The 27,730-nt window shown below is 38.9% G+C and overlaps 1 protein-coding gene across 1 annotated transcript in view; it reads left to right on the top strand.

Annotated features, from left to right (window-relative positions):
• Nucleotides 1–27,730, top strand: part of LOC130141878 (potassium/sodium hyperpolarization-activated cyclic nucleotide-gated channel 1-like) — a 194,435-nt gene that overhangs the window by 57,778 nt on the left and 108,927 nt on the right. The window contains exon 3 of the mRNA XM_056323145.1: nucleotides 23,670–23,831. Within this exon, the coding sequence (XP_056179120.1) occupies nucleotides 23,670–23,831 (162 nt within the window). The remainder of the gene's footprint in view (nucleotides 1–23,669; nucleotides 23,832–27,730) is intronic.

The raw sequence follows: 27,730 nt of genomic DNA, 5'->3' as shown, positions 1-27,730 counted from the left end.
ATATAAGTGCCTAAATATGGCACCCAATTTTGAAAAGCCTGGCTTTAAAGTCATATACCATCTTCCTCCTTTTGATATCTGAGTCCCTGCTGCAAGAAAGAGTAAGAAGGGTAATGAAGAAAAAATGTAATGAAAGGAAGACTTACCAGAGCAACCAGGAATATTTATATATAGTTAATACCCTGTGATTATAAAAATAGTTTTTAAAATCAATAAATGCAAGTTTCCACTGAAGTACATAGCCTTTTCAGAGCAGAAGAAGGGAGAAAAAACATACTAAGCAGATCTACCACAGAACATGGGATTTAACTGGGACCACTGTATAACTTTATTGGCAGACTGAAAAATATAACAGGTTGAGAACGTGGTGGAGATAGGCTGGCCTAGATTGTCCCTGACTTGTAAAAAAATCACTTTGTGTAAATAAAGGCAGTAATTCATAAGGGGGAAACACCAACAACCTCTAAACAGTTATTTTGTAAGAAAGAGAGTTAATAAGCAATGTCTCAAGGAGAGATACTAATTTGCTTTGTATTTTTAGGCCTTTTTGTAACTCAGTGAGGTCAGCTCAACAAACTCTTTGTTACTGAACATAATTTCAAATGTAGTTTTCCCACTACCAGAGTAATTTTAATTGTCCTTAACTGTTCTCTTTCCATGCAGGGGAAAAGTAATCTAAGAGAATAAACCAGAGAGGGGTTATTTCCAAATAGATGATTAAACCATTCCACTAGAAAATAAAATTAGATTGAAATGAAATACAGCTATGAAAATGCTATTACTTTGGGGAATTGTATGTGGGGACCCTCATACAAGGGCACAATAGGATTTGAAGGATCTAGGTGCAGAAGTACTAACTTCAGAAAAGAAAAATAATGTAATTGAGGAGGTTCTCTGAACTGGTAGATGATGTAAAGCAAAAAGTCCTCAACTGGAATGTAACAGAGTGAGCTAAAACCAAGATGGATCTATGTTTTGACAGGTGACAAGATAACTTTCAAGTTATGCCAACCTAACTATACAAAGTTAAAGTGATGGACAGACCCCTGGTTGGTTGGTTGTTTTTTTTCCCCCACTGTCATTAAAACTGCTAATATGCTTAAAATAAGGTACTTGCTAAGTGCTTTCCTGGACTAGGACCAGGGAACCCACACAGCATTTTGCAGGACTGGTCTCCCATATAAGTCTGTGAAAAATCCAATATTTCCAGGGACTATCTGTTTAATAGCCTTTTTTTTCTTTTCTTTTCAGCAGTATTGCAATTAATAGGATTTTGTTACATTAATAATGTATAGTCTAAAAGCTTAATAATATAATGTGAAAATTCCACAGTCCACATTTGCATTGACATTAGTACTTTAAAGTAAGACTTAAATCCTCTCTCTCATGCTTATGTTTCTAGTTCCTACAGATTTCTAAGGGTTTGATATAACTAAGTTGAATAACTTCTTTGGAAAAATCCAATACAGTGTTTCTGAACAGTGCTTTCTAAATAATCCATACAATTTCACAGATTCTTCAAACCTCACAGACATTCTGGTAACATCTTTGAATTACTTGAGCATGGAGACAAGTGGGTGTGCTCGATAGAGGGGAGGAAGCTGAGAAAAAAACCAAACACCTGCTATGTGGAACATGTTAAATGACTTGTCTGGTTTTCTTGTAGTTTGCACTGAATACACTGCCACTTCTGCACTTAGATGGTTAGAGTTTTTTAAAGGTTGTATCCATTAGAACTGAATGATTACTATGACACTATGATCCAAATATGACTGAAAAAACAGGTAGACTGAAAGTCTATGATAAAATCACTCAGAATCTTAAAAACAGCATTTCTTGATCTTGTGGTATTTGTGAATGTGTTATCAGGATATTTCATAGAGGTGGTGGCAAGTTGGACTGAGTGGCATTGCTGTATTGGTGTCTGACAAAGGAGGCAGGGTCGAGAAAGAGACCAATAACTACACATTTCCCAGTGATGCCAAACTAACTTTACAAAGTTAAGATGATGAACAGGTCCTTATTTGGTCGGTTGTGGGTTTTTTTTTCCCCACTGAGTCAAAACAATTGCTCATGTGCTTAAAAATAAGGTACTTGCTAAGTGCTTTCCTGGATTAGGCAGAAAAGCTCATGCCACATCAACGGCAAATGTATATTTTGTTATTGAACAAGTTAATGTATAAAGTTCTGGCTTGGTGAGGTGCTGGGGTACTGTTGTGGGGTGGGTCCATATCATGTTCACAAAAGGTGGTGAGGCATTTCCATTGCTAAGACAGCCTGATGAAAACATTTTCATGAGTTTGGTCATTCAGAGTTTGCAGTGAAAAAAAAAATAGCAAGAATTATTTTTGTGCATATATTATATTTGCTGTCGAATTTTCTATAAAAAATCTGCCTGAAAAATGACGTAATCCTCATCTGTAATTGGTGATGTATGGGACATTCAAGGCTCCTTTTGGTAGCAGTGCACTTCTGAACTGTGTCTGAAAGTAGCCTTAAATAGCTTAATCCACTTTTCTATCCACAGACTTTCCAGAATAACACCAATATATCCCTCATTGACAAAAACTAACAAGCAAGGGGGAAATCAAAAGGAAAGAAAACAAAGAAACCCAAGAATTAAAACCTGGAGTAAGTAAATGCTGTGGTTGACTTCCCCTTCGGCTTCACGCCTCTGTCGAGGAATCCCTCCACATGGCCCATCTTTTGTTGGACTGGAGGAAATAAAATGCAAACTCAAGCATGTGAAATGGAATTTGACACATCCAATACAGGCAATTAATGTGATTCTTAGTTTTCCATTGTTTTGGTAAGGTGGGAGTTTTAAGGCAGAAGGAGAAGGGTGTTTTTTTCTCCTCCCAATTATTTTCTTCTAATATACATATTACTTATTTTGTAATTATCTGGGAGAGCCAGTTACTGGCTGAAACAGAGAAAGAACTCTGTTTCATGGTGGTTTTGGAATTAACATATGCCCTACTGTCTGGCTGGCAAAACTGAACTGCATTAACCTTCTTTAAAACATATTTTTATCGCTAGGAATACAGTTAGGAAAAATAAACCTAATACAGAATAATTGAGCTGTCAAAAATTCAAACTCATAAGTTTATTAATACCTCTAGGTGGTACTAAATGCTTTTCTTGTTCAAAAGTAAATCAAATACTTTATATGTAAATAAAAGCAAAATCTTAACAGTTTAATGCACATGATGATCTCTAAATTGTCAATTGTATAATAGATTCCATATTTTCTCTAATAAAGGTGTCTAACAAGTCTTTTTATAACTCATGGAATAAAACTGTTCTTGTGTGAGGATTGCCTAATATTATACTAGAGTTTATTTAGAACTTTATTGTGAAAAATATGTACAAGGACTTAAGTACAGATTTTTCTTTAAAAAAGTATAAACATTTCAGTAAAATATGTTTGTATTTTTTTATTTAGATTTTAACATGTTTTAAAACTTCCCTGGTAAAGCCATGGCAACAGTGAGAAGAGACAAACAGGAGTAGACTGGGTCTGAATGGTCAACCTGTTAGATAAGAATATAGGTTCTTACAATAAAATTCAGATATAATGAATTGGAAATGTTATAAAGAAATTGTAGTTTTTCTACATCAGGTGACAGGCATATTTCTCAAGATACTAATGAGTTAAAACATTCAGTAGGACAGTAACAGGAGATACAGATGAGGGACGTTCTCTCTGGTTCTTTCTCTTGGCTTTTTGTACAGAGGTGTCCTCTGTATGAATAGTCATTATTACTGCACTCAAATTGATAAATTATATATACAGGTATAGATCTCTATATATTTACATGTAGGCTTTACAGTGTGATCAAAAATGTCAACTATATTAATAAGCTTCAAAAGGTAAAGCATGACAGCTGAGCTGCTGGTGAAACCAAAGTGGAATCTCTGTGGTAGAATTTCTTAGCACTCAGTAGTAGTGGTGACACCCGGCCATTGCTGAAGTAGCACTGGAGAAGGTGGCTTTAGTCCTCTTGGCTTGGAGATAATTGTTTCTATGACACCTGGTGTAGAAGAACTGAAGTAACCAAAGCTGAAAAACACAAAAAAACTTTAACTGTGTCCAAATATAGTTAATATTAGGCACAAGGCACTTTTACAATTAATGCAGTGTTTCAAAATAGTGTATATGGGACCTTTGTCACACAAATGCAGGAATGGAAAAATAAATCTGTAAGCTGAAGTGATCGGAGAAAGCACCCAAAAGCCTACTGGATTAAAATAAAATAGGCTATGTTTTGGAGGAGAATAAAATATTCAGACATCCTGGGTGTTTATTTTGTGCATTAAGCTACATGGTATTTTTCCTGAATCCTTAATTAGCCAGGTCTAGGTGATGTTGCAAGTTGCTTAGCAGGGCAGGTTTTGTACCTTTTTCAAAGTTTGTGTAAAATAAGTAATAAAATAATACAAGGAAAGAGTTGTGCATGTTCTCTGTGCTGGTTTTAAATACTTGATGTTTTAGGCTGTAATTTAACCTTCGATTTCTGTACACAAATTTAACAGACAGTAATGTCCCTTTCCTCTTGCATTTTTTCTGCTAAATAGTGTTCAAATCCACAGCACATTTAAAACAGTATCAGTGTATTTTCTTTTAGGTCATCAGGTAAAGAAAGATACAAGAGTAGTAAATACCCACATGACAGTAGTCTTCAAGGGGTTAGATAAGATCGAGTCTCCACATTAATCCTATGTAAACTGCAAAAAATGGAAAATCTAATAATTTGTCCCTAGTTTGCTTTTCAGAAAAGAGCATGTTCATCACCATGGCCAATTTTACTGCTACAGATAAAAGAAAGAAGAACATATAATACAGACTGGTATACTGTTGCTGCCTGGTGATTAGAGAGATGTGCGTGTTCTCAGTGTCAGGAATAGACACACACATATAAAACTTGAATTGACATGCATTTTGATGTAGAAGATATATGAAGAAATGTTAATGGATCCTTTTGCTATTTCAGGCATAAAGCCAAATTGTGCAAAATTTGATAAAACAGGGATTAATACTTGAAATTAACTAAAATCCATATGAACCACACCTCTTATGTTTCTGCTATCTTTAACACACAGTTATCTCTCCCTCTGTCTGTTGGATTCATCCCTCCCAAATCCTTTCTTCTCTAATGGTTGGGACATACTAACTGCCATTTAATTTAATTCAACCACAAGAGGACAGGGAAAATTAAGTGAAACCCTGGATTCACTGAAGGCAATACCAAACTCCTCCAGACTTCTGGGAGACAAGGATTTCCATAGGATATCTGTAGGTATATACATCTTCTGAAGGAGCTCTGTACATTCTTAGGTAAAGGGCTTTTTGAAAGTGAAGAAAAACAGAGCTGGGGTAAAGAATTGTGTTGAGTGTGGAATCAGTTGGTGCTGCATTTCTACACAGCATTTAGTAGTGAAACTGTTAAGGAGAGTGTGGGTAAGGTAGAAGATGGGGTTTTGATGGTTTAAGAGCTTAAGGTGTGTATCAAAAGCCCAATGTTACTTCTAGTAGGTCTGCACACATCACTGTCATTTGTCATATGTATATATTTATGTTTGCATATATATACACACATACAGATGATATCACATATATGTTAGTACATTATATTCAGCATCAGAAAAATAATTGTACACTGTTTTCCCATTTTAACAGTTGTACTTGAATGAAAAGATCTAACAGTACACTAATGGAATAACATTCTGCTTGTAGCTGACAAATACTGAGAAAGGAGATAATTGTTTTATAATTGTGCTTCTTCAGAAGGGAAGAATCAATAATCAATGAAATGTAAAGGGAAGACAAATCAACTGAGAGAAAAACTAAAAAGTTTGAAAGGAAGATGTTGGATAGACCTGATTGTGATTTAATGGGGATTTAGTCTGTGATTACAAAAACTTTTGAAAATAATGATGCATTTAGATGGTCAGTTATTTTGTTTTTACTTTCAGAGCTAATGTTCACTTTACTGTTACCCTGATGCAATGAAATCCTTTGTTGGAAGAAGGGTTCGCCGGAGTCAAGAAGACACTCAATACGAGTTATGCATCTTGCTCAACTTTATTAGTTTCTAACACTACTTATATAGAACCGATACACATGCATATTTGTAAAGCAGAAATATAATTGGTTAGTAGTCTCTAAACACGTGCGGTTCTCACACCCCTAATTATCATGACTAAAATAAGCATTCTATCCATGTAGCTAATTGTGTTGCTGTGCTTCAGCCTTGTAGTTTGTTACTCCCTAATTTCCCATACCGCACCCTATCTTTCTTGGCCCTGCACCTGCTTTCCCAGCAGCTGTAGCTTGTTACAGCCACGGCCTGTTGGCACAACATAATTACTTGGTCTCAGGATTCAAGAATAGCTCAAGGCTACCTTTCTTGTTAACTTCAGCACAGCAACTTCAGTACTATTCTAATACCAGGCCTGGATTGTGCAGATCTTCAGAGATTCTAAGGCCATGCTTCTGCAGCCATTCTTCTACACTCCTTGGTTCTTGAAAAGAAAAACTCAACTTAATTAATTATTATCCTGGTTTAACCCTGCCTGGTAATTAAGTACTATGCAGCCGCTCGCTCACACCCCCCTCACCCAGAGGGATGGGGAGGAGTGTTGAAAAGGAATGTAAAACTCGAGGGTTGAGATAAAAACAATTTAATAGTTGAAATATAATAAAAAATGAAAGAACAATAATAACAATGGTGACAATAACAGTTATGATGAAAAGGGGAAGGGAAAGAATAACATCCAGAGGGAAAGGAAGAAAAAACATGTAGTGCACAATGCAACTGCTCACCACCTGCTGACCGATGCCCAGCCAGTCCCTGAGTAATGATCTGCCCACCCCAGCCAACCCTCCAGGTATATATACCAAGCATGACATCCCATGGTATGGAATACCTCTTTGGCTAGTTTGGGTCAGCTAACCTGGCTGTGTCCCCTCCCAATTCCTTGTGCCCCTTCAGCCTTTTTGCTAGCAAGGCCTGAGGAACTGTAAAGTCTCACATCAAAGCCAAAACACAGCACTGTACTAGCTCCTAAGAAGGTAATTAACTCCACCCGAGCTGAAACAAGGACAATTATTTATGCTCTTTTATATAAATAATATCACTGTTTTTTAAGGCCTCTTTCAGTTTTCCACATGATAACTGTAATGACACTGTGCACTCACACTCCATAATGTCAGGGGAATAAGGGAGATGAGCATTAAATGCAGGAAATATACCAGCTCCTTGTGCTAGGTGTACAGGAAAGGGTGTAGCAACCCCCAGAGGGGTCCTCTGTCTGCTGTGCAGTCACTCTTTGTCCAGACAGCCAGTAAGGAGCCAAGGACAAGCCATGGTGTCTTTGTCTCCTGCTTCTCAATAAGTTCTGCAATTAGTATTGTAAAGATGCGTGAGTGAGGAGAATAAGTGGAGGTCTTGTGCAGAGCACAGTCTTCATATTTAACATGAGGCATGTTAAAAAATGTAAGACAAACCCTTTATTTTTAATGTGTTTATTCCAGAAATAGAAGTCAGGTGGTCAGACCATAATGGATTTCCCAGAATTATTATGATTATAGGTTGGTTTGGTTTTTTTTCTTCTTCTATTTAGCAATGAAAATTATGACATTTTAATGCCTAGAAAACATGCGGGTGACCCAGGAATGACTATTATTTGTTCTGGGTGTCAGACAGGGAAGAAAAACTGTATTTGGCAGGTTGATTTATAAAATAAGACAGTTGTTTATTGCTGCTTCTGAGGCTGGGAATATTAGAGCAAGTTCCAGGCAGATGGACTAGCCAAGTGACAGGGTCATTTGGACAGTCAATTTGTCCAGAATAATTTCAATATTATACTTCAGGGAATACTGTCTGTTAGAGAGTTGAGTAAGTGCTACTCCACATTCAGCAGTCTTTCAGAATACTCCCTGTGGCCTGTTTTCATCGCTCATGGCCTGTCTCTGCAGGGCAAGGACTGGGTAAGCAAATAGTTTTCACAGCTCTGTAAAGCCACAGCTTCTCCTTCCTTCTCTCCTACCCTTTTCCCTTCCTCGAGTGATACCACACATGCGCACACCCTATAGGCATACAACAGTTATGTATCTGGAAAAGTATTTGGAGATAAAACTGTATCTGGCTTGAGGGATGGGGTTGCTCAGGAGCTCCTCATATTTTATTTTCACTGCCTCATTAGGACTAAGAGGGGCTGGTAAACAAGGAGGTCTGCTGCTGTCCCCACACAGATGCTTTGAGATGCCGCAACACTGTGTAAAGGGCTCAGCTTATGCACCCAATCATGGCATGTGGGCAAACCTAGTCAGCTGGAAAAAAATAGCAAATAACAAATGTCCTGATATTATTACCATATTAGATGATGTCAGATGTCAGTGCTCCCTCCCGCACTCACTGCATTTTTTCTTGGGGACATGCTTCAGTGCTGATGGTTTTTCCATCCTTGTTGACCACATGTGAGATGTTGTCACTCAGTTATCTCATGATGTCACTACTCAAATGGTGTGCAGTTTCACTGAGCTCATTTCTGCACATGCTGAGTTGGTTTTTGCATATACTGGTTATAATTGCTCTCTTCCATCCTGAAACCTCTACATTTTTATCATTCACTTCCTGGGTTATTAGCTCCACCATGTGCAAACTAGGTCTTTTGAAATATTCAAAGCACCTAGTGCTTAGCTGGTTTTGCCAAACTCAATAAAAATAACTCCTCACTTCACTGTCACTCTACAATTGCATAAATACTGGGGGTTTTTTGTTCAGGCTCTGTCACAGCACTATCTCAGAGAGGCAAACTGCAGCACTAAGAGCACGCAGGATAAAGATTTCCATTATTTGGCCTTCTGGAAACAAAAGATTTCTGTAACTTAGGACTAAGTTAGTAAAAGTAGAATGATTGAAACATCATTGCAAATTTGCAAACTCTTTCAATTATATTGTAGGCCTTACAGTATTTCTTTTGTCTCTAAGTCCCGGTTCCTGGAGTTGTGTGACTGTAAACATCTCAGATTTATTACTATTTTATTTTCTTACAGCTATTTTTAGCCTTCCACCAATTTCTGAGGGAAGTTTGAAAGGCATGCAAATGTGAACAACCCAAAGCATATTTTTAAATTAATCTCAAGTTTTATGGGGTTACCTAAACCACAATTATATTTGCTTGCAGTCGGCAATATTGCCACGATGTGGTAATTGAAATACTAACCTCTAATGGCAACTATTGGATACAATCACTCTGAAAAAGGATGGACAGTTACTCTAATTCTGAGAACCTTTTCTGAATGCTTTTTGGATGTAATGTTCATGTTCTCTGTGGGACTATATGAAAAAAAATAAAAGAGGATATGGCACAGGGATGAGGTATAGAAAAATTAGAACATTTGGAATGAATGGACTGAAAATGTACTGCAGGTATACCCTGGGGAACATGAATAAGAGAAAGCACAGAAACCAGAAGGAAATTCTGGTCTACTTACTGAAACTAAATCCTTTTCCTCCAGATATTTAGTAATGGAACAGTCTGCCTTTAAAAATGCAAGTGAGTCAAAATCTCAACGCCAATTTGAAATTGCTTAGAATGCACAAAGAGGAAGTAAGGACACATTTTTCTTCTCAAAGACCCCACATGATTCTGCTTTAGCAGTCTGTCTTTGGTTTTAAATGTGAGCTATATATAGAAAGCAAAAAAGGAAAACATCAGGAGGTAGAGCTGTACAAAATAAGGGCTATACAGAAACAGACTGACAGAGAAGGAAAGCAGTAGAGTGCAACCAGTATTGTAGAGGAACACATTCAAAGGACAACAAGAATAGTCTCCATCTTTTAACAGCAATGTAAAGTGAATAGAAGATAAAACTCTTAAATGTCCCAAATTTTTCCTTCTGCTCAAGGAAGAATAATAAAAAAACCAAAACAAAACAGGGGTACATGGGTTACATGGGATAATTGAGGCTTTCAATGAAGAAGAGTATGTTTGCTTTAAGTTCTTAGACTCAAGATTTACTTCACTATGTTTCCTCTTCACTGGGTGCCAATTATTTGGCTGTCATATGAGTTATGCTTTTCCTCAATAGCCAGTTTGATTCCATCTGGACTGTGGATTCAGCTTCAGTGTCATCAGACAGAGAAAACAAACAGGAGACTGGAAAAAGGCTTTGTGAGGCAGCCGTGTGCTAAATCCATGCAGAAGCCAACGGGTGAATGTGGCCTGTTCATAAGAAAATGTGAAGCAAAAGATGTTTTTGCTTTGCACAGTTGACAAACATTAGTATTGCTCAGCGTTGCGCAGGCGGGAGGAACAGGCTGTACCTGTGATTTTCGTACAATGCTGACTACCCTCAGTGGAGCAGTTCCTGTGGGGCCAGGCATCTTGCAGATTAAAAGGACAGTATTTCATAGGGACAAAGCTGCAAAGAGAAAGCAGAAGACAAAATGAAATCCCTATGTGCAGTCCTTGAGTCACAATAATCTTATGAAACGAAAAAGAAGAAATTATTAGGCTTGAATAGAAGAGGCACTGTTATACATCTTGGAAAGAGCAAGGGTTGTCATTATACAGGAAAGAAGAGAAAACTAAGCCATTGATCATGACATTGAATCATAGTTTGTAATGTCAAGTGATGCCAAAACGGCACAGAGTAACTGCTCAGAGATCAATTTTGTCTTTAAGCAGCAAAGATATTTATTTCGTGCAACATTGGGGAGCTAGCCAATTCGCACCGGACAAACTAGCTACAAAGTTTTCAGTGAAAAGTTTGGTATTTTATACAGTTTTCATGAGATGTTATACAACATCTTTACATACTTACTCATTTGATTTTGACACCCAATCATTCCATTCACAATAGGTGGGATCTAGGTGGAGTAGACTGTTCAATTTTCTTTGTTCAACGTTTTCCTGACTTGATGGTCTCCTTATCTCCTTCAGGTGCCCACCTTATATTTTCTAATTATTCAGAGTACATTCCTTTCTCAACACAAACAGAGCATCAACCAGAGCATTGTACCAAACTCATCCTGACTAATCTTTTTAAGACCTTGTTCTATTTCAGAAGGAAGATGTAATGCTAGCACCAGCTTGCACTGCCTACCATCCTGTGGGAGTGCTTTAATTGCTGGTATGATTGTAGCAGGTACAGTCTGGAGATGAGTGTCAGAAAGTAAAAGGCAGCATGAAGTGCTCTTGAGAAAAGACAAAATTGTCATTTTCCTTTTGTGAATAATAAACCATAAGAAAGCATGATGAGAAGGTGACTAATGAATTAATCTGTGTGACTACAACTTAAATTACTGAGTGTTCAGCAAAGTTGTTTGAGAATAAGGATATCACCCATAAAAGCTCACTGATGGTCACCAAACCCATAAGGCCCTTTGCAGAACAAAGGATGAATTAGCACTGTGGAGCGACATGCAGTTGAGGTTTTTGACATACATTTACATCTGTAGCAAAAGGCTACAGACAATCCAACAGACAAGCCCCTGGCAGTAAATCACTGAAAGATTGCAAGGAATGAGTGCACAGATTGTTCCTGGTACCAAATACAGGATGGAACGGAATACTTCTCTGAAGAAGATCTGGCAATAGTGTTAGCTAGCAGAAAAGTTGATATACTAAATCAAAATACATGAGAGGACAGAGGTATTCCTGGGACAAATAAGGAGGCATATTTTCTACCACAACATGAATGGCCAATGAAGGCATACACAAAACCAGCAGTAATTGCGCAAAAGGTGTTTACTTGTGTTTGTTGTGGTTTAACCCCAGCTGGCAACTAAACATCACACAGCTGCTTGCTCACTCCACCCACAGCGGGATGGGGGAGACGATCGGAAAAGTAAAAGTGAGAAAACTCATGGGTTGAGATAAAAATAATTTAGTAGGTAAAGCAAAAGTCACACATGCAAGCAAAGCAAAACAAGGAATTCATTCACCACTTCCCATGGGCAGGCAGGTGTTCAGCCATCCCCAGGAAAGCAGGGCTCCATCACATGTAACGGTTACTCGGGAAGACAAACACCATAACACCAAACATCCCCTCCTTCCTTCTTCCCCCAGTTTATATACTCAGCATGATGTCATACAGTATGGAATACCTCTTTGGCTAGTTCAGGTCACCTTTCCTGGCTGCGTCCCCTCCAAACTTCTTGTGCCCCTCCAGCCTTCTGCCTGGCAGGGCCTGAGAAGCTGAAAAGTCCTTGACTCTAGTATAAACATTACATAGGACACTGATGTTTTCAGTTGTTGCTGTCAACATTGTTTTCACACCAAATCCAAAACACAGCACTGCACCAGCTACTAATAAGAAAATTAACTCTATCCCAGCTGAAACTAGGACAGTGTTCAGCAACAGATCAGTCAAGACCCATCAGCCTCATAAAATCTGAGTGTAATGGTAAAACGTTCAGATCAAACTTCTGAGAATAGATAATAGATGATCAACTGTGATTATTCCAATTTCAGAAAAAGCTGCATTAGGGAACCAAAGCCAACCTTTGCAAAGTGTAATCTTGTGGATATTCTGTATTTAGAAAATGAGTAGAATATTCTGCAGCAAAGTTTAATTGAATTATAGCCGGGGGGGGGAAGCACGCACGCATGTGTGCCCTAGATGTAGGAGAGACAAGGAGAGGCCCTGGGAGAAGAAGGGGGCCTAGAAGACGAGCTGGTGGCTGGAAGACTCTGGATGCAGGAGAGGCAAGAAGCAGGGTGGTCTGGCCTGAAGAGGATGAAAAAAACAGCATGGACAGTAGATGAACTTTTGAAATCTTGTGGGGGATTGGTGGCTGTGCTGGGGCAAGGTGTGGGAGCTACTTATTGAAGTTAACCTGGTATGGGATGGTAAAAGCCTTGTTGCAGCTGGCTAGTTTTGATAGTGCTGTGGCACACCCTCAGCAGGAGTAAACCTAACATGGAGATTGCTAGGCTGGGGGTAACCTTCCTAGGAAAGACTGTGTGCTGTGGCCCAACAGAGATGCTGGACAAGGCTAGTTAGGTAGGCAGCTTGCTGCACAAATGGATTGGGACAAACAACACGCAGGAGCACCTCTGTGCTCAGTGACTGAGTGGCAGGGAAAGCAACAAAATTAATGTGCAGGAGACTGTGAGGCCAGAGGAAGGGCATCATGTTGGGCTGGTAAGAGGCTTGGTGCACATACTGCACTTCTCTTACTGGTGTACTAGAAAAAGGGCAAAAACAATATAAAAGAAAAAATTGTCAGTAGTGTTTTCACACTAAATGAATATTCCTACATCTCCACCACCACATTACATGGTATCGTTATTTCTCAGTGGATTTGGAAAGCTTACCAGGCTTACCACATCTTTGTGTAGTCTATAATTTGCTATTGATGAGTTTTAGTAACAATTCCAGTTGTATTACTCACATTTAATGTACATTTCAAATGCAGAGGTGGACATGTGCAATTTATAAAGCAATCTGTCTTGTTTCATTATTCATATGGCAAACTATAGCTAGGCATTGTGTTTAATGAGGTACTAGTTTAAAAAAAAATTAAAAATACTGAATGTAAACTCTTGGAGACTATGTAATAGTAAGTACTGTGAGAGATACCATAGCTTTACACATTAAGCTTCCTGTGCACTAACAGTTTTTTCAAAAAACCTTACCATAATAAAATAACCATGTTAAAATATAACTAAATAATTTAATTGTAAAAAGAATAATGTGAAAAACTCAGTCCAGGCACAATGTCCCCTCATCAGCTCTTCACCATTATGACTGATAGCATTAAAACACTAGAGTCCAAAACAATTGCATATTGAATCCTGAAAAAAATTTAACTGTTAGAAACAAGAAACAATTTTAAATAACAGTAAGGGAAAAAAAACCCACAACCAAATAGTAGCATAGAAGAACACTTCTTACTTTAGTTCCTCTTTTCTGATATTAGTTATATGTTCACTCGTTCACTCACTCACTCACTCACTCACTCACTCACTCACTCACTCACTCACTCACTCACTCACTCACTCACTCACTCACTCACTCACTCACTCACTCACTCACTCACTCCTCTCTTCTTTGGCTGCCCAACCTCTTAACAGAACCAGCCACAGCTGCACCTTATCTACATCAGCCAACCCACTGCCACTGAAACCAGCCCACAGTTGTATATTATCAATGTTAATTAACCAAGCTTCATTCCTCTACGTTATTCCTTTGATTTTTTAAGTTTGTGTGATTATGTGGTTTTATCGTGTTTGCTATTACCAAGATTTTCATGATTTTCATAGGAATAAATGAATTTTCTGTGTTTTGGGCTTTAAGCATCTGACTGATGAAGAGTTCTGACTTTCACACAGTATTGTGTGCTAATCTTCTGCCTTGACTTGTACCGACAATCCTTGATATAACCAAAGTCTTTTTTTTATAAGGATTGGCCTATGAACTCTTCTTTTAGATTAGTATAAAAAGCAAAATTTAAACTCTAATACAGTATAGCATTTTACATATATTATTATGGCTTATATTTAATCTTAAGAACCCAAATATATAAACATTAAAATGTAACAATTGTGCCTCATAAAACAACATTTTGGGGCTTTTTAAAATGAAGGCATCACATGCTATTAAAAGAAAGCATTCTGAATCAATTTGGTTTCACAACTTTTATTCCGTGGGAAATTTAACAAACTTTTATTTTCAATTCCTTGCCCATTATTTCCACATTTGGAAGATTAACCTCAACAGCTTCAGTAAGACACCAACTTTAATTCTCCAGGAGAAATATTCCTTGTGATTTCAGTTGATTGCTATTAGATCATTATGTTGCTGTATTATAATTAGGACAAGTTTGAAGCTCATATATGCAGCAGTATGACTTTGAGGGTGGGCATCATGTAAAGAGAACTAGTGATTTAAGAATGTTAATGAACCACCACATTAAATCTCAAACTGATTCTTTTGGGGGTTTAGGATGATGTAAGAGAAAATTTTCTTTTCCTTTTATTCACCCACTTTCTTTTGCTTCCCAAGCCTGGTTCTGTCTGAGACAAGAGAAGCTCCTTGAAGTGTTTGCAGCCTATCATGACATACAGGAGATCTAGTGAAAAGAAAAAAAACACTGAGAAAATTGTTTTACAGAAAAAATAGTTTCAAATACAATTCTTATAAACATGCAAACTTTCAAGTTTCTGTGTACATCCAATCTTCTGATGCTTCTCCTAGTGTCAGAAAGTATCTGATTTCATTTCATATTCATAGAGTTTGGAAGTTAAAACATGATTACTCTAAAAACCCCCTAAACTAATGAAGTTTAGGAAAATACCGAGGTTGAAAGAAGTTGGTTACATGTGTCCCATTTGTACCATACTGATTGTAAAAAATATGTCGTTCTGGGATATGCTGTTACTTTGTATGTATTTATAAATACTTCCTGCAGTGTTTATTCATTTTTATTGAATTTGGGTAGAAGTATTTCTCTTTCTTCAGTTATGGTTGTCACAGTTAAACCTAAAAACATTTGATTCTTTAGACACTTTATTTACCTGAGCCCATACTTTGAAACATCCTGGGATGCATTTAATATTCAAGGCAACTGTCTCTCATAGACACAACGGACAGAACTAAGAAGTCTGAAAGGGATCACAGGGAATGTTTGTGATCTGTTATACTGTTTGATCTGTGAATCTGGGAGTTCAAATTTTGTCCCACCTGTTTTGATGGCAGATGCAGCCAAGGCACTTCCCTGTTCCTCTCTTTTAAATACATGGCTCAAAGTGGTGTTATAATGTCCAGAGTTATGTTTAAAAGATGGAAATCAGAGAGGTCCAAGGTTTGTGAGACCTGAGTGATCAAAAATGGTGTAAACCAAGTATCAGATATGTCACTTTTTGTGAAGACTTCAGTACTTCCTAAGGATATACCTAAATGGTCTCAGTGGCTTTGACACATTTTGTGGTAGACTTCTTTATAAATATATGCCTGATATTGGTTTATTTCACATTTAATAAGGATGAGAACAGTTTCGTGTAAGTATATTAAAACTGGGAAACTTAGGCTTCAGAAGCTCATATTAATTCCTAAAAATGCAATCATTTATCTGACTTCATGCCCTTATATTTGAAATGTTGTAGGCGGTTATATTTTTTAGGATTCACATTGCTGGCTCTGCTGCCCTTTTCAGCACTGTGGGAGTCCCTGCCTTGGCATTTCTGTGGGCAGATGAGTGATGTTGAATAACTTATTTTCTCTTGTTGCTACCAGAGTTCATTTACACATTAATATGAGAAACAGTTCCTCTCACTCAGCTAGTAAGATAAATCATAGATAATATTTTGGGCCATTTAGAGACTGGCTGTATCTTCAAGCTGCCTTTTTTGGAAGAGGCAAATAATTATAAAAGATAATAAATGAAATGCTCCTTCTAGCCCAGCTCCACCCACAAAGGTCTCCAGCCTGAGTTCAATGATGCTGTCACTTGAGATACTTGGCCCATCAAGAAGTTTGAGCTGAAGGTCAGGTGATGTTGATGTTTGAAATAATGCTGAAATGGAAACTGAGCTATACTTCAAGCTGACAAAACCCTCAATGTCTCTGCTCATGTACAGTTCAAGTATTATTTGCCATACGGTCACTCTCAATTTGGTACTATAACTTAAGGAGAGTAGCTTCAGCTTAATTTTGTCACAAAGACAGGCTGTTAGTATTGCATGTTTGTGTCTTTGACAGCTATGAACTGTTTTTGATTTTTTTAATGAAGGTGAAGTCTTAGTCTAAAGAAGTACATTCTGTCATAAAAATAAGTGATGAATGAGACATCCACCTCTGTAAAAACATAGTGAAAATTAGCACTGTATTTTTTATTTCAGGATCCTGAAGTTTGTCAGTCTTGGCTTGTTTTGTTCATTGTAGAACTAAAGTGACTGCTCCTCTCAATTTTAATGTCAAGACAGGTCACACACATTAATCACAGCAGGATAATAAAACCACATGTTTTGGCAGTGAAGTCATGCCCTCTGTGTGAGAGGTAATATATTAGTATGGCGTTGGCAGATTTGCAGTAGAAAATACATATAACAGAATTTATATATAGTAAATAAATTTTGCTTCGTGCTTATATTTGACCTTTCCAAGGCTTGCTAAGTCTTCCTTCCTCAAAGTAGTTTTATTAATGTTTCAGGTTTAACCTGGATGTGGCACACTGTCACATTTATATACTGTTGTGATATTCTTTTTGCTCCACAGAAGCTAGCATCCATTTGTACATGCCTTGAAGTGGAATAAGCGAGACTTCCATTATAAAACCTAATGTCAGATTGACTCCATCTAGAAAATAACAGTTTTTAAAGGTCACATAAAATAGGGCCATTCTCTGCTCTTTTTCCAGATATGTTTGATTAAAAATAGTTTGCTCTGTTTATTAAATCACTACTGTCTTACCTTCAGGGGCAACTAAAACAATAGTTATTCAGTCATACCACTGAAAAAGATAGAACAGAGCCCAAACACAATGACAGACCTCTTTGGTTCAGCAAGGCCCTTTAGTTGGAACACAGTGCTCCAGCTATTTGGTTTGAATTTTAGTCTCCCTTTGTAATATCTCTTTGTACTGGTTACATTGGCTCATTTGGGAAGACTTACTGAGCCATTGCACAGTCTCACAGGGTAGGCATGAAATGATAAATCTATAAGAGCTAGGCAAGATCATGGAAATACTTAAATAAATACATTGGCAAATCCATCCACCTGCTTTTTTTGTTTTTCAGTGCACATTACTCATTTGAATTATGCGGAATTTAAAAAATTTGATATGAAAATGTACTAGCACAAAATTATCTAAAATCTTGAAAATTCTATATCAAGATATGAGCTTTGCAATTCAGAGCATATCTATAATCTGAATTGATGCCCCAAAATGGGCTCTGTCCAAGTGAAAGAGCCGCAGAATGATCATTTTTATTAATCCCTGATCACAGAATACATGCACAATCTGTCATGGTTCATAGGCCTGTAGTTACAGAAGCAGAAGTATTCAGGAGACTTGGGTCTATGCAAGTGCTGTTTTGTGGACTCTGGAGAGTATTGGAGAACCAGATCTTCCCCTGCTCAGCACATACACCTAGGTGCATGTTTTCAGAAAAGTCCTCTTTATAAGTTAGTACAGAAATGAAGATGTTTGTGCTCAGTTTGGCTGATTGTCATATTTGTGACCTATTTTTTTAAAACCACTCAGTATCCGATACTGTGATTTATTCCAAAAATCTGGTCTCTTACAGTAAAGCCTAATAGGAAGCTTGAGGCAGTATGAAAACAGCATGGGTGGGAACTGTGATTTTTGTCCAGCCCTAGTGTAGAGCTGTCATAACTTCCTTTTTTTGAACAATAGAAAATTGCTGTGGAAGTTGTGATATCTGTGTAAAATATGCAATAAGCTGCCAGTATCTCTTTTTCAGTTGGAGTATAGCGGGCCTCAGATCCTCTGTATCCCTGACTCCAAAAACCCAAAGGTCATCCTCGAGTTTCCCCTGGTTCTTTCTGCCAGAGGCTCCAGGTAGGGCCATTCTCCCCAGCTGCAGTGTAGAACACATTCTTTACTTCTTCCCAGTCTGAACTGGCCCAAGACCTACTGCTTGAACTATCTCTCGTTTAATTTATTCAAAGACTGGTCATTGCTCAGGACCCCATTTAAAATCATTCTTCTTTTGGGTCACATGATAAAGAGGGCTTACAATCATACTGTAATTTGGAATGTGCATTCTCCAAAAAACGATGACACATAAGAAAGCCTCAGTTTCTTTCTCATTAGTTGGTGGAGACATTGCAGCTATTTTGTTGATCACATCCATTTGGATTTCACGACATCCATCTTGACATTTTATTCCCAAAAACTGAATCCCCTGTGCAGGTCCCTTGACTTTGTTTTATGGCAAAACTGGATTTCAGAAGGATTTGGACTATTTACTCACTTTCTCAAAAAATTCTTCACCTGTATTGCCCCATACAATGATATCATCAATGTATTGCAGGTGTTCTCGAGCTCCACCCTGTTCTAGTGCAGCCTGGATCAGTCCATGGCACATGGTAGGGCTGTGTTTCCACCCCTGGGGCAGTCGATTCCAAGCGTATTGGACACCTCTCCAAGTGAAGGCAAACTGTGGCCTGCAGTCCGCAGCCAAAGGGGTTGAGAAAAACGCATTTGCAATATCAATAGTGGCATACCACTTGGCTGCCTTTGGTTCCAATTCATATTGAAGTTCTAGCATGTCTGGTACAGCAGCACTCAGTGGTGGTGTGATTTCATTCAGGGCATGATAGTCCACTGTTAGTCTCCATTCTCCATTAGACATTCGCATTGGCCATGTGGGGCTATTAAAGGGTGAATGGGTTCTGCTGATCACTCCTTGGCTCTCTAGTTAGCGAATAAGCTTATGGATGGGAATCAGGGTGTCTCGGTTGGTGCAGTATTGCTGCCGGTGCACCATGGTAGCAGCAATAGGCACCTACTATTCCTTGACTTTCAGTAACCCCACCAAATAAGGGTCTTCTAAAAGGCCAGGGAAAGTAGACAGCTGCTTAATTTCCTCTGTTTCCAAGGCAGCTATACCAAAAGCCCACCAATACCCTTTCGGATTCTTGAAATACCGTCTCCTAAGATAGTCTATGCCAAGGATACATGGAGCTTCTGGGCCAGTCACAATGGGATGCTTTTGCCACTCATTCCCAGTCAAGCTTATTTCAGCCTCCAATACAGTTAGCTGTTGTGATCCTCCCTGTTTCTCCAGAAATACTAATTGGTACTGCCCCTTCATAGCTTGATGGCATTAAAGTACACTGTGCACCTGCATCTACTAGAGCTTTATATTCCTGTGGGTCCAGTGTACCAGGCCATCAGATCCACATAGTCCAATATACCTGGTTATCCCTGTCCTCCACCTGGCTGGAGACAGGGTCCCTCTAATCCTGGTCTAGGGACTCCCCACTAGGATGGGTAGTGGTGTGAAGCGGATATAGCGTGGAGTGGTTCCGCTCACTCATGCCTTGCTAGAATAGGTTAGAATTCCTTTTCACAGGATCAAGAGTAAAGTCAGCCCTATCACTCTGTATGGGAAACTGTCCTCTGGAGAGTGGAGCAACAACCTTCCTGGAAGACTCCTTACTTGTGATTGTTTTTCCTTGTAGTTCACGCACTCGTGTCTCCAGAACTGAGGTAGGTTTTCAATCCCACCTCCTCATGTCCTCTCCGTGGTCTTGCAGGTAAAACCACAGAGTACCTCGTGGTGTGTATTTTCTGTATTCTCCCCTCCAAACAGAAGGGTGTCTACAGTTGATAGCTGAGATACAATCTGTATTGGTGGAGAGTAGGACATATTCTTGTTAAGCTGGTGGACCAGTTTCTCTACAGCTGAGATGATGGAGGTAGAGACAATATTTTCATATTCTCGGAGCTGATGAACCACTTCATCCACTGTTGGTGGTGCAGTATCTGACCAACCCATTACTGCCAATGAGTTGGCATATGCTGATGGTGCGCTCTGTACCAATTTCTGCCACATGGGTTGTGTGCATTGCACTTCATCAGGGTCCGTGTGTGACTGTGGGTCATCCAGGTTATAATAAATCATCTCTTTCACAGCTAATACCCTCAAGTACTGAATACCCTTATCTACTGCAGTCCACTTGGTTGGGTGACATGTAATATCCTCCTTGTAGGGATATCTTTCTTTAACACTTGACAGAAGTCGCCTCCAGAGGCTGATGATTTGCACTCCTTTTTCAATTGCCCTACCAATGGCCCCTTCTTCAGATAGTGATCCCAGCTGCTTGGCTTCCCCACCCTCCAAGTCTATACTATTAGCCCCATTATCCCAGCATCAAAGCAATCAGGTGATAATGTGTTCATCTGGTTGAGGGGCATAATCTTTCTGCATATCCCACAGCTCATTCAGAGATAGGGATGGAGATGTTACCTCGTTTGCTTTCTTCCTCTTGTTCCTGTGATGGGCCTGCTACTTCATCCCCCTTTACCAAAGGAGCTGCTTTCCATTTCCGTTTCTTCTTATCTACAGGGGCCACTGACACTGACACATGCTGGTCTTCTGCATCACTCATTTCAGGGGCCAAAGTAGCTGGAATGCCTTTCACAGGGACTAGAGTAGCTGCAGTGCTGACTGCAGGCATGGAGCGGCTGGAGCAGCCACAGCACCTGCCACAGGAGCTGTAGCAGCTGCAGAGGGTGGATTGGTGGCTGGAGTGGCTGCAGCAGCTGCTGCAGGGGCTGGAGTAGTAGTTACAGTTTGTCGTTTAAAATTCCACCAGTTCCAGGACATGAAAACTGCATTCAGTATTCCTATCACTAGGTTCAGGACTGACACTTTGGAGCTTCCAGCGGACCAGAGATACTGAGTCTTCTAAAATCCGAAATGTTTCAGTAATTAGCCCTGGGGAGAAGGGGGAGTTGTTAGACCCCACCCATAGGCCGCCTATCTTGGAAAACAAAGCCGAAGGTACAGTTGTTGGCATTCCCCCGCAGGGGCCACCAGACACACAGAGGTGACAACACCAAGTAAACAGACCAGATTAGTTTCAAAACCAATGAGTCCATCATATTATAGACTAGTACTATATAGTACAGCACTATAATAACTTTAGCCCAGGTCCCAATGTAAACAAACAACACAAAAGGGAACCCATACTGTAAATAAACAAGACAATTCAACCCTGGGATCATGGGCAGCAAATTTGAAAGCAGGGAAGCCAGCACTGTAGCCAATTACTATTAATTTAATACAACGGATACTGCAAACAATTAAATCTAACACAGTCTGATTAGACCTGTCGTTATCTCTACCCTTCGTGCCCCACTTGGGTGCCAAAAAAGACTGTCGTGGTTTAACCCCAGCTGGCAACCAAACACCATGCAGCCACTTGCTCATGCCCCCCCACCTGGAGGAGTGGGGTTGAGACTCAGAAAGGAATGTAAAACTCGAGGGTTGAGATAAGAACAATTTAATTATTTAAACAGAATAAAGAGGTAAGAACAACAATAATAACAATAACAACAATAATAAAAATAAAAATAATAAAAATAAAAATTATAATGGAAAGGTGGGGAAAAAGGGTAAAATCCAAAAGAAAAGGGAGAAAGAAAACAAGTACAATTGCTCACCACCAGCTGACTGATGCCCAGCCAGTCCCTGAGCAACGTTACCACCACACCACCCCCCCCCAGCTAACCCCCCAAGTTTATATACCAAGCATGACGCCCCATGGTATGGAATACCTCTTTGGCTGGTTCAGGTCAGCTGACCTGGCTGTGTCCCTTCCCAGTCTGTTGTGCCCCTCCAGCCCTCTGGCTGGCAAGGCCCAAGAAACTGAAAAGTCCTTGACTTAGTATAAACATTACCCAGCAACAACTAAAAACATCAGTGCTGTTATCAACATTGTTCTCACATCATAGCCAAAACACAGTGCTATATTAGCTACTAAGAAGAAAATTAACTCCATCCCAGATGAAACCAGGACAGGGTACTTGATCTCCACTTTCAGTTTATATATGCAAAAGTCAGGATACTAACATTCCCTCTTTTATATGGTAATTCTTTTATTTACAGATGCAAAATTGCACATGCCAATATGGTTGTATACCTCTAGCAATCTGATGTTTTCAGCACTAAAGCCTCTGATTTCTATGTCTATGTGTACAATTAAATAATATTTTCTCCTTAAAATTCCATGAAATATCATCTGGACTTTCTTCATCATCTAAACTGAACTCCTGGACAGTGATAATTATGTGTATTAAAATACAGAATATTTACCATGAATTGAGTGAATTGTGTAATAAGTAAAGAATATGGTTGTATTTGTAGCTTTGAAGTGCTTTAAAAACAATAGAGAATAAAAGTACTAAATATAATGTTTTTCTCCATACGATTTGGCAATTGACTGCTGCTGTTCATGCTAATTCTGTCCAACAGACTTGCCCATGATAAACTTGAAAATGTCTGTGTTGTTTTTAAGAGTATATATATGTGTTGCTGTAAGGCTTTTCAAATGCAAACATTTTTGGTCTAAGAATGGAGCAATATATTGAAATCCAAATGATTAGATATATTTGACATATACTTAGCTACTACAGGTGTTTCAGGATTCTCAGAATTTTAGGAAAACTGACAATTATTGAGCAATGAAATACTTCAGTATCATTTTTCTTGGTGGAGTGGTATGTGCAAATTGGCTTAATAAATACACAGTGTAAAAACAGAAGTAAAAAAATACTTTGTCACTCCAACAACTTTGAGTATTTAGATACCAAGCTCACAGACAATTAATGGTCTCACTACATGTACCAAGCTTCCCAACTTTTTTTTTTTTATTTATTTGTGAGGCTTGCTTCAATTGAAAGAAGTTGTAGGCTTTAAGACAATACTTCAGTCAGTGACTTTGGATCCAAAATAATCCCTTTTCAGCATCTTATATAACACTGGATTATATAAAACACTGTAAAGAGTCAGGTGTGTCAGCACAGCTGTCTGCCCAGATTATTTAGCCTTGCTGAGAACTCTCAACTTTCTTAGAAGTTCAGGAAGATACTTCTTTGTCTTTAACCTGCCTGATGAGAAAAAAATGATTTGCATTTCTGATTTCAATCACATACATCATGTGTAATTTTTGCCTACAGATTTTCCATATGACGTATGATCTGGCAAGTGCTGTGGTGAGAATCTTTAATCTGATCGGAATGATGTTGCTGCTGTGCCACTGGGATGGTTGTCTGCAGTTTTTAGTACCGTTACTCCAGGATTTCCCACCAGATTGTTGGGTGTCCCTAAATGGTATGGTTGTAAGTATTATTCATTTTTCATTGTGCTTTCTAAACATTATTTTTCTAAACAGTTAATTTCAAACTTAAGTGTAAAAATACATGTCTAGTGATACATTGCCCTGCAATTTATTCAAGGTTACTGTCACATGAAAAGAGGGGGGGAAATCCTCTCAACCCCAGGTGTTTTATCTGTCTATTAGCACCCCAGGAAGCCGAGACCCTTGTGCCTGACCAGTCTGTCAGCGTCCCGTTACAGGGACCCTTCACTGAACAGTCCCACTGGATCAGAGGGCAATTCGACTACCTTGTTCAGGGAAACACGCCAACAGCATCAGGGGGACCCCTCAGCAGGTCTTCCCACTTTGTTTAAATGTGTTACCTGCTGCTGGCAACTTAGTGCCCACAAAGGACTCACACTAACAGTTTACGGCATAACACTATTATAAAATTGTGACAAGTTAACATTCGTAATTGCCAGTGATAGGGACTGTCTGCAAAAAAAAGCTTGAAATGATACACAACCTAACTATATACAACCAAAACCTTAATTACTAATGACAGCTAGAATGAGTTAGCTATTTAGCATGCATAAGTCAAAGTGCTTACCCAATAGGCGTCCCTATGGGGGAGAAGACAGGTTCAGCCCGTCAACTGATCCCAGAAGTTATGATGGAATCTTCCCCTAACTTCTCTCCTCATCTGTCCACTTTTTATACTTCATCGTACATCGCATATTAATTCATCATACACAGGACTGGTTACAAGTTTCTCACTTTAATGCAAATCAGTACGCATCCTCAGATAGCACTACTGAAGTTCTCTGCTAACTATGCATGCTCCCCAGGTGGGGTTTGGCCCTCTTTTGGGGGGGCTATTTGAGTTGGAGGTTGTGATCTCCCACTACCACTATTATCTTTGTCCTACTTTAGACTAATTTTCTGTTGATGTCAGTGGATTGCAACACCTTATCATCCTGTTTCCTCTCATAGCCTGAACTTTCCTCAGTTGAAGGCTTCTTTCTGCATAACTTAGATAATGGTGTTCTTTTCACTGTCTGTTCTCATGCTCCCCAAGGCTGACTCCCTTGATTAAAGTCCCTTCATTCATAACAATTTTAGAGTGAGTCAGCTTGACCTAGCCTTGTGAACACTAAATCAGGGTTGGGTAATCCAGGAGTTTAGACAACAATTCCCCCTGCCATGGACTTATTTCAGTCCAGGACTAGTCCATTTCCATCACATTTAAGCAGAGCTTGAGTGACTCTAGTCATACATATTGTTGTTACTGATAGGTATCATGTGCCCAGTGAGGTGTGGTAGTACCTTGGAGGCAGGTAACTTTGGGATAGAGGTGTGTGTGAGTATTACAATGAGATTATTTCATCTGAATAAAGTCATTTTGCCACAACGGTTGGCTCAGCCATAGACATCTCATGGATTCTTCATGTAACAACTGGTATGCAGCTTGTCAGCTGCGTGATGCCATCAAGCTACAATTCCCACAGGGAACATGACAGAGCATGTCCACAGGGTCTCCACTCTGCTCCATCCTCTGTCACTCCTATCAGCATGTGCTGAGCTGGCAGGATGTGTAGCTTAGGGAACTGTGGTGATGTAGATTCCATGCATGCCAACCATCCTGAAGGCGATAGCTGTATTTTACCCTAAAAAGCTTTCTGTAATACTACGCTTCTATTAGGACCTAATTTTCCTCTAATTCCTCTCTTCAAGGTGATTTTACAACAGTTACTTTTGGTTTTTGTTGGTTGGCTTGCTAATGAACAAAAGTTTTATAGCCTTCATCACTGATAGCATTATGTTGACTCATTGTCAGTAAAGGAGACCATAAATATTTTTAGTTTTAAGGTAATTTTAATTTATTAATCTTCATTCCCTCAAAAAAAAAAAACCACCAAAAGAAATTTGAAAACACTCAATTCACCAGTGCTTTCAATGTAGGCTCTAATTTCAGAATGCTTATGAATCTATATTATTTGTATTTTTTTCACCTAATGTTGCCAAAAAGGACTATCGTGGTTTAACCCCAGCCAGTAACTAAATACCACGCAGTTGTTCACTCACTCCCTCTCACCCAGAGGGATGGGGAGTGTCGCGACGGAGGGAAGACACAGTCACTCAATATGAGTGATCAGCAGACTTCGTTTATTGTACCTTACAGTCACCTTTTATGCCTTGTTATAATTAGCTCATACATATTACAAAAGTTAAGCTCATTATTGGTTAGTTGCCTAAATACCAAGCCCGCCCCTAGTTTCTCTTCTGTAGTTATCTGTTCCCACCTGCAACATTCTTTTCCCACCGCAATCTTCCTGTTATTGTGTAACTTTTGCTTTACTTCAGATAAGCTGAGAGCGATGTGCATTTTTGTCCAGCCAGCTGGACTATGTCTATGTGAACTTTTTCAGCTAGCCAGTTATCCACAGGGGAGGAGAATCAGAAAGGAATGTAAAAATCAAGGGTTGAGATAAAAATAATTTAATAAGTAGAGCACAAGCCATGCAAGCAAAGCAAAACAAGGAATTCATTCACTACTTCCCATTGGCAGGCAGGTGTTCAACCATCCCCAGGAAAGCAGGGCTCTATCATGTGTAACGGTTACTCGGGAAGACAAACACCATAATGCCAAATGTCCCCGCATAATGCCAGATGTCCCTCCCTTCCTTCTTCTCTCAGTTTATATACTCAGCATGATGTCATATGGTATGGAATACCTCTTTGGCTAGCTTGGGTCACCTGTCCTGGCTGTGTCCCCTCCCAATTTCCTGTGCCCCTCCAGCCCTCTTGCTGGCAGGGCACAAGGAACTGAAAAGTCCTTGACTTAGTATAAACATTACCCAGCAACAACTAAAAACATCAGTGTGCTATCAACACTGTTCTCACACCAGAGCCAGAACACAGCACTGCACCAGCTACTAAGAGGAAAATTAACTCTATCCCAGCCAAAATTGGGACAGTTTTATAAATATCTTCTGTGTCATCTCATAATGCCCTTTACCAAGTTGTTCCCAACTTAAATGTTAGTGTGAGGTTTTCTAATTAAAATATGGGAAATAAAGATTTACATCTGTGATACTTTTGTGTGTGTAAACAGAAAGTTCTCGGGTGGGATTTGGGCTGTGCCTTTATTTATAAGTAGTGGTAATGATGTTTGCTTGTTGGATATGTGCCTTAATATCAATGGCTGTGAAGAATTAGTTTTTATGAAGTCACATAATGAGGTAATACATAGAACATTTTTATTGAAATACACTGAAAAAGTTATTGAGATATGCCTATAGCAAAAAGAAAAAGCTCCAAGCAACTGTCTGATTGGCCATCTAAAAATGTGTGTCTCTCCAGTTTTTACAATTTTAGAATCCATAAAATTATAAATTTACTGTAGATGGGCAGCTTGCTCACTCCCATGTATTTCTGTTGTAGAAAAATAACAGTATTTGTTCCTTTAGAAATGTGATACTACACATTATTGTGGGAGCTCGTTGACTAAATTGTCAGTCATACAGAGAAGTATTTGCAGTCATCAAACAACTTCTTTAACGATAAGCAGCATGTTTGCTGACACCTCATTGTGCAGCTTTCCTAAAAAAAAATAATAGTGACATATCCTCAAAAATGGGATTGCTACAATAAAAATAGGTCATCAGGATGCTGACTGGCACGTCTTTGCATTCTGCTGCATTCTCAATTCTGCTTTGTAACATCTTTCATTCACATTTAGAAAGGGTACATTTACTACCAGCTTGTTAAAGATCTGGACGAAAACCATACCAGAGAGTGAAAGGAAGCTTTGGATTACAATTTTAGTGTAAAACTATTTAAGTTTTAAAGAACACTGAACTATTAAATTCCCTCTTTTCCATAAGAGCTACATTTAATCTAAGAAGGTTGTATACACTC

This window comes from Falco biarmicus, chromosome W (genome assembly GCF_023638135.1).
Source record: "Falco biarmicus isolate bFalBia1 chromosome W, bFalBia1.pri, whole genome shotgun sequence".
NCBI classification, from domain to species: Eukaryota; Metazoa; Chordata; class Aves; order Falconiformes; family Falconidae; genus Falco; species Falco biarmicus.
The sequence above is the reverse complement of the archived record's forward strand: the minus strand, read 5'-3'. Positions and strand labels throughout refer to the sequence as shown.